The following is an 8,506-nucleotide window of genomic DNA, read 5'->3' as shown; positions in this document are numbered from 1 at the left end:
TTGTTTGTTTTTAGACTTGATTTTTATTTTTTAGAAACATTGAGTTGAATTATTATTTACTTTGCAAGTTCATTCAAGGAGAAGCAATATATATGTTGCATTAAATAGTTTGGTTTATATCATGTGCAATTTGAAGTTGAAAAGTAGAAAAGGAAAAGCAAGGAGTATTTTTCTTTCATTTGAAGATATCCATTAAGATGATGAATGGATAACTGAAGATACTAATGAAGAAAATATGCAAATTGAAGTTAATGTTGAGTAAGATGGTGTTATTGTTAATGTTGTGGAAGTTGGTGTTGATGTTACTAATGTTGTATAGTGGTGGTGGTGGTAATGGCAATGTTGAATTAAGTGAAGGTGGAACTTCAAGAAATCCAACATAGGTTAATGATGAAGAAGATATTTCATCTGTGGCAGATTTTGATGATGATACTCAAGATACCATGAAGCAGATGGTGATGTTATTGTTGGTGATGATTTCACAGGAGCTTTCGATGTTTGAATATTAACATATCTATTTTATGATTTTATTGCTCTACGTAGTAGCCAATTAAGAAGATATTAGTATTTTAAGTCTTTAACTACATACTTTGCTATTTGTTTGTTTTATTATCGATTTTTTTTGCCAACAAATTTTTTATGGAGTATTAAATTTAAATTTAAATGTTAAATATTATATATATTTGTGTCATATATGAGGCATTTACAAGTGTAAGAGTATAGGACTGTGTCATATATGTGTCACTTACAGATTTTTAAAGTCATTTTTAATTTTCCATAGACTCGTACGAGTTTGTGAGTCGAGTCTATAAATCCATTACGAGTCTGAGTAGACTTGGGAGTTTGACAACCTTGGAGGCAGCAACAGAGAATTATAAAAACCATATCTTTAAGGTAAAATCATCTACATGAAATCAAATCTAAGGGGACTAGCCACTCATCTTTAAGGAATTTATGGTTTTAACAATAGAAAAACAATAATAAAGACTTACAACAATTAAAAACGAGACTCAATAGCAGCCTTCATTTTTTCCTTTTCCATGGTACATCAAAACACATTTGTTTTATGTCGCGATACAATTTTAGCGCATCATAATTGCTTGATATATTTGGTTGAGGATTTGATATATTGTTTCGATAGGCTCACTATCCCGATGAACACGTTGCTTTTGCCTTCTAGGGTTTGATAACGCCGTAGTGTCTCGTAGATGTGCCGCTATTAGATAGTTTCTTTGTTTTTGAAATTTAAGCAAAAAGTTTGGATCCTGACACCATGATGGTGGAGCGCCGCGATGACTTGCTAAAGTTCGATTGAGTTCCTATGATGTTGGAGTGCGTCGCTATTGGCTACCTTTTGTACTTTTTTATTTTCTTTTGTTCTTCGTGTTATATTCCTTTCCTTACTTCTTTATCGTAATTTTTATAATAAAATACGATGAAATTTATCTAGTTAAGATGATTTCAACACGATTTAATCTTTTTTGCAAATTTTCAAAATCTTTATTAAAATTTATAAAACATAAATACATTTCATAGTAAAAACTCTTTTAAACACTAAATTTTATAGTTACAACGTAGTCCAATAGAATGCCAATATTTCATCTCAACTAATATTAAATTGATCTATAATATAATGTAGCCATTGAAAAAAAATTAACATTCCCATAAGTTCTATACTTTTTCTAAGGGAATATATATTCTATATATTTGCAAATATGATGCGAGTAATCCACAAAATTTTTGTATAATCCACAAGTTGGACATTGATTATAATATAACAATCCACAAGTTGGACATTGATTATAATATAACAATCCACAAGTGAGACATTAATTAATTACATTAACCAGCAACTCTTTAGGTCCTAGAAATGGTCTACTTAAACTAATTTTAGACACCACAATTTCTATCAACCTTTTCAAATTTACCTCTAAATACTAATTAACCTAATTATAGAAAATTTTCTTTCATGTAAAACATCACAACAAATGAAAAGAAATTAGTGGTAGAGAGTGTTTCAAACCATTCCTAAAATTAACTCAGAAGTTTACGACATCTTTGCGCCTATCATTTAGAATTTGCCAAATATAGAGTTTCTTTTGGATGGATGAAATTCATTGTAAATCACCTATAAAAACCTCATCAATGCCCCATAACATAGCAAGATCTCCAATAACAAAGCCTCCCCTGCTTAATAGTCATCAAGACATCAAGAGGGGAGGATTCAACTATTTATTCGAGCTGAAAATAAAAAAATAAAAAAAATATGACAGGAAAGGTAGCTATCTCAGTTGTTTCTCTTATCCTCGTTGTAGGTGTTGCCATCGGCGTTGTTGCCATTGTTTACAAATCTGGTGATCCTCAGATCAAAACTCAACAAAGATCTGTTCAAGTTGTTTGTCAAAATGCAGAAGACAAAAGTCTTTGCTATGACACTCTTAAATCCGTTAATGGCATCGACTCCGCGGATCCAAAGGCATACATAGCAGCGGCGGTGAAGGCCACCACGGACAGTGTCATCAAGGCTTTCAACATGAGTGACAGACTCTCCACCGAGTACGGTAGCAAAGATAATGGCGTCAAGATGGCTCTTGATGACTGCAAAGATTTGCTGGAGTTTGCCATGGACAGTCTTGAAATGTCCACCAATTTGATTCGTGACAACAACATTCAAGCTTTGCATTCGCAATCTCCTGATATCAGGAACTGGTTGAGTTCAGTTATCTCTTATCAACAAAGTTGCATGGAAGGATTTGATGATGCAAAAGACGGTGAGAAGAAGATCAAGGATCAGTTTCAAGTAGAGTCTTTGGATAGCGTACAAAAGATCACTGGTGTTGCACTTGATATCATGAGTGGTTTGTCCAACATCCTTGAACAATTCAACTTGAAGCTTGATCTTAAACCTGCTTTCCGTCGTCTTCTTGCTGAGGATATTGATGATGAAGGATTCCCTACATGGTTCTCAGCTTCTGACCGTAAGCTTTTGGCTTCCATGCAAGGAAAGGGATGGAGATCAAAGGTTAAGGCTAATGCTATTGTTGCCAAGGATGGTAGTGGTCAATTTAAAACCATTAAGGATGCTATTGCTTCTTACCCTAAGGGAAACAAAGGAAGATATGTTATCTACGTTAAGGCCGGTGTTTATGACGAGTACATCACCGTCCCCAAGGATGCCGCTAACATTCTTATGTATGGTGATGGCCCTCAAAGAACCATTGTCACCGGTAGCAAGTGCTATGCTAAGGGTGTCAAGACCATGCAAACCGCCACTTTCGGTAATAAACTATCATTAAAAAATTTCATTTATTTTATTATCTTATATTATCAGCAGCAACGAAAAGAGAGTGTTGTTAGCATTTCTTATTTATATCGATAATTAGATATAATACTGATTTATGATGCATGCATGCAGCCAACACCGCACCTGGATTCATCGGAAAGGCAATGACATTCGAGAACACAGCTGGTCCTGATGGTCACCAAGCCGTTGCTTTGAGAAATCAAGGAGATATGTCTGCTTTCATCGGTTGCCATATCCTTGGTTACCAAGACACATTGTACGTTCAAACCAACAGACAATTCTACCGCAACTGTGTCATCTCAGGAACCATCGATTTCATCTTCGGAACATCACCTACCTTGATTCAACACTCCGTGATCATCGCCAGGAAGCCTAACATGAACCAATTCAACACCGTTACTGCTGACGGAACAGCCGAGAAAAACATGGTTACAGGTATTGTGATCCAAGATTGCCAGATCGTTCCAGAAGCACAATTGTTTCCAATTAGATTCCAAATCAAATCTTACTTGGGAAGACCATGGAAGGCATACTCAAGGACAGTTGTGATGGAATCCACCATCGGTGACTTCCTTCATCCAGATGGTTGGGTCGCATGGGCAGGTGAGCACTTTGAAAACACATGTTACTATGCTGAACATGCCAACACTGGACCTGGTGCCGATGTTAGCAAGAGGATCAAGTGGAAGGGTTATCATGGTGTTATTAGCAGGGCTGAAGCTACCAAATTCACTGCTGGTGAGTTTCTTAAGGCTGGACCTAACTCTGGATCTGAATGGTTGAAGGCACTTCGTGTTCCTCACTATCTTGGCTTCAAAGCTTGAAATTTTTTAGACATGTGAATAGGTCAGATGGCACACAGACAAATTGTTATTCTTTGTAGTTATCTTTCCTATGTATTTCTAGGAGATCTACCAGAAATACTAAAATTTGCTCGGATTATAGTATATATAAACTTTATTTTGTTCATCTTTGTATTCATTTTATATTTGATCAATCAAATATAAATTTCATTTTGACAAGAGTACAAAGGTTACTATAAACTTAATATTCAAACAAGTGTTTTATTATGCTTAATCCATATTTTGTATAACAAATCAAATGCAAATGAATAATTGATCATTCAAGAAAAATAGAGATAATTAATACTAGTTATGAACGAACTAAGCTATTTTATTTTTGGTCAATTCTTATTTACCCAACTCAAAAAGTTGGGTAAGGTTACCTTTAGTGTCAAATGCATTGAAAACATCAAACAATTATTTTATATAATAAATAATTAAATACATAAAAATTAAATGGTGTCTTCTGATTGGTGGAAGATACATTACCCATCTTTTTGTGATGGGTAACTTACTTTCATCTTAATAATTGAATTATCCTATTCTAGACAGTTTATAAACAAACAGTTGAATTAAAGTATAAATAATTTTATTTAAATTTTCTATAATATTTTTAAAAAATGTTATGCAGAGTAACATTTAAGTTTTACATTTATCATATATTTCTTTATTTTTAAGGGTCTAATTGTGATTTCGGTTTAAATAATATGTCTATTTTTCATAAATTTTAATAAAATGTTTTTTTTAATTTGTTATTATTATAAATTTATTTCTTATTAAAATTTCTAAAAATTTATCTTTAGACTATTTTTTAAAGATACATAAAAAATTATCTCAGTACTCTTTTATAAAAGTGAACAATTTCTCTATCCATCATAAAAAATTGAGTAGTGAACCTTCAACCAATTTTAAAAAACTATTTAATTTTAACATATTTAATTATTTATTAAATATTATAATTTTAAACTATTATCAAAACATTTTGTATTAAATATGACCGTATCCAATTTTTGAACTGGATAAATAAGAATTCACCTATTTTTATACGATTTTAGAATAATTGGTGACTTGGATAATAGAAAAGAAGTCAGAATTTTTATAGAGCATCTCCAATGGTGCTACTTATTTTCGGATTCTTTGTGAGACTCGTCTTAAAATAATTTATCCAATTTTTACTCTAATAGTACAACTCTATATAATTTAAATTGGGTCTCACAAATTTATCTCATATATTAATATTTTATTTATATTAATTTTGTAAAAATATATAATATTAATTTATATAAAAACTTTAATGTAAAAAGAATGTGAGTATAAGAATTTGAATGTAAAAGATTTTGAATTATCATAATTTAAAAACAAAATAATTATTAAAGTAACACAAAAAAATGAAGTAAAATTCATAAAATTAACATTGACTGTATTTATTGTTATTTTATTCAAAACAATGTTGCGTCATGATGCAACGGTTTTTCAGCATGGAAAACTCCAACAACAATTAGATTTGAAAAACATTGTTCCAGTATGGAGAACTTGAACTTGGGGAAAAACTCTCATTGGAGTTACTCTTAGTTTTTTTAAGCCGACTAAATGGTTGGTTTGCTCTTATATGCAAAGTGATGAGATAAAAGGGGAGAGATTAATGAGTTTAGAAAGGGGAGATTGACATCAAATGTTTGTTCGAACATCTAGGAGTCATTTTTCATGCTAATATGCTCATTTAATATTTAGGGTTGAAGAAGTAGGATTAAGAAGAATATTGTGAATAATTAAGTTTATTTCGTTTTGGTTCTTGGACTTTATGATAATTCGAGAGACTAAATTTAATGACATCTTTGTCTCTGATGTTCATTTTTGTGGGGTAATTTCTTATGTGATTGGGATTTCATCCTTTTTTTTGGCAACAATGGTAGCCTTTTATCCATCAGGTGTACTTCGAAGATCCCTGTTTTCTTTTTTGGGTTATGGGTTTCTTGGTATCTTTCTGGAGTAGAGGGCTTTTAGGTCTGTTAGTTTTCTGGTCAGTGTCTAATCTAGGAAAGTCTCGTTATAAAAGAGAGTCATACGAGAAAACCTCTAGTTGTATAAAGACAACGTTGGAGGAGACTTCTGATGTGTTTTGGGGAATTTCATTAATGTTTGCTCTTTTAACGAAATGATTGAGGGTAATATTACTTCTAGCTTATCTAGTAGTGTTGACATCTTCCCCTTTAATAACTTTATTTCTCATATGGAGTTGATTGATATTTCCCTTTTATGTAGGAATTTGACTTGATTTCAACCTAATGGGGGTTATTACTAGGCTTGCTCGCATTCTTGTGTCTGATGGTTGGCGGATCACGAGGGGTGTATTCTCAATGAGCCCTACCTAGATATGTTTTTTTTATCATTGTTTGATTATTCGCAAATATTCCAATTAGTGGTGGGGTCTGGGGCCGTTTAGATTTAACAACCACTGGATAGCTCATATTGATCCGACCGAGGTGGTCCAATCTAGCCGGACTACCTCTTTTGCCTACGATTGGAAAGCTTTATCCTCAAAGAAAATCTCAAGCCACACAAAGGGGTTCTGAAAGTCTGGAACAAGCAGGATTTTGGTAATCTCGACCTTGAAATAAATTTTGTTTTGTTCTGGAACAAGAAATATGGAGATTTGCGGAAGTTGCTGCGGAGGAGAGCTTTCGATACGACGTGGTGGGGTGTACCAACAAGGTTAGCATTCCATCGCTCAAGTCATTATGTGAATGATGAGTGAGTATTCAAATTGTGTTTAAAACCTATTACTTGAAATGGCACCATTGCATGTATACCTTATATACAGGGAAGATGAATAACTACCTCGCTATCTTTCAGGCGTAAAATGCGAAGGACCGTTGTATATGCTTAAGGATGAACCCCTTGTGATTGGGTACATAATATTCCAGTGATCAGAAGAATATTCTAGAATTAGATTAAGTGCCTAGTTGATACGTTCAAATTTGAGGTATTCCATTACAAAGTAGATAGATCAGTGGAGATATGGTCGGATCAAGGGAGCTATGACCAACCTAGAGCAGTTTCCTCCAAGCCCTCAGTTACCAACTATATTTTTTCCGTGCTTCCGCAATTTGCAATGCCAAACATTTATTGATATAAATGACTATGATATTTCTAGGAAACCGAAACACTCAAGCATTACGTGCAAGATAAGTGACTGTTGATAGAACACCTTTCTTTTCATATGATCAGTTCATAAATATAGGAAAAACTAGTTATTATTCTTTTAGGCTTCCATTTCTTTTTATTCTAAAGTGGTTACGTCTTTTTTTCCCTCTCAAATATTTCTTTTTTGCATTTGAGATTGTTGACGCGATACAATTGAAGAATGATTGAAGAATTCCTGTTTTAGGGCCTTACTATCCCTAGTGAGGATGACATAATTTGTAGTGAGCGTGGCAACAGTAGTTTCCCCCCTGCATGAGTATATCATCTCAACCTTGGGTGTTCGTTTTCCTTTAACCACTTTTGAGATAGGTGTTTTCAAACATTTGATGGTGGCCTCATCTTAACTTCATCCACAAGTTGGGCATATGTAAAGGCTTATCAGTACTAGTGTGAATATTTGAAGGGAGAACCCTACATTTTGTTGTTCTTTAACCTATCGCTACAACCAGAGTACTTTAGCCTGACCAAGAGAGCGGGAGTTAGTTCTTTTGGTGCTGATGGTACAATTTTTTGAAGATTTTCTTGACCTTCCGATTTTGCGGACTGGTTCTTTTTGGTTATATCCATTTATCCTCTAGCTCACATAACTATTTGATTTCCCTTTGGGAAAAGATTTAATGCACTTGAATATAGTATCAATACCAGCCACTAGGGGAGCTATAAGGAACAAGCTCGTGTTATACGAAGGCAACGATTGAGAGAGAGACAAAGATAAATATTTTTTTAGGAATCTCCCCAATCAATCTTACTAAGAGTACGCCTACCCCCAATTCCAAAAGGAATTGAGATATTCAATAATTTTTATAAAAAGTTGATTACAAGAGAGAAATATAAATTCAAACCCCTATATTACAAATTTGATGTTGATTCTATCATTTTATCTTCCATTGATATTAAGCTGGATCAAGTGTCCCAAGATCTTCAATTTGATCCTCCAATTATCGCTACTTCTTTGACGAAAACCCCTTTCTTTAAAGTTTTCACTCAGCTGAATCCCAATTGCAAGATCTTGTCCCAAAAACGCAATTTGATCCTCCGGTTACCATTACTTCTTTTACATAAATCCCTTTCTTCAAAGCTTTCACTCGGGTGAATCCAAATTGAAAATTCTTGTGCCAAAAAACCCCAAATCAACCTTGATCTTGGAGGGAAAACC

At 33.5% G+C, this 8,506-nt stretch overlaps 1 protein-coding gene across 1 annotated transcript; it reads left to right on the top strand.

Annotated features, from left to right (window-relative positions):
* The first annotated feature begins 2,168 nt into the window (after positions 1 to 2,168).
* LOC131612740 (pectinesterase-like) lies at positions 2,169 to 4,273 on the top strand. The gene is made up of 2 exons (XM_058884495.1): positions 2,169 to 3,278; positions 3,416 to 4,273. The coding sequence occupies exons 1-2, from the start codon at positions 2,267 to 2,269 to the stop codon at positions 4,126 to 4,128; spliced, it is 1,725 nt and encodes a 574-aa protein (XP_058740478.1). The 5' UTR covers positions 2,169 to 2,266; the 3' UTR covers positions 4,129 to 4,273.
* Positions 4,274 to 8,506: the final 4,233 nt, after the last annotated feature.

Source organism: Vicia villosa, linkage group LG6 (genome assembly GCF_029867415.1).
Source record: "Vicia villosa cultivar HV-30 ecotype Madison, WI linkage group LG6, Vvil1.0, whole genome shotgun sequence".
Classification (NCBI taxonomy): domain Eukaryota; kingdom Viridiplantae; phylum Streptophyta; class Magnoliopsida; order Fabales; family Fabaceae; genus Vicia; species Vicia villosa.
Note: the sequence above shows the minus strand (reverse complement) of the source record. Positions and strands in the feature narration are given on the sequence as shown.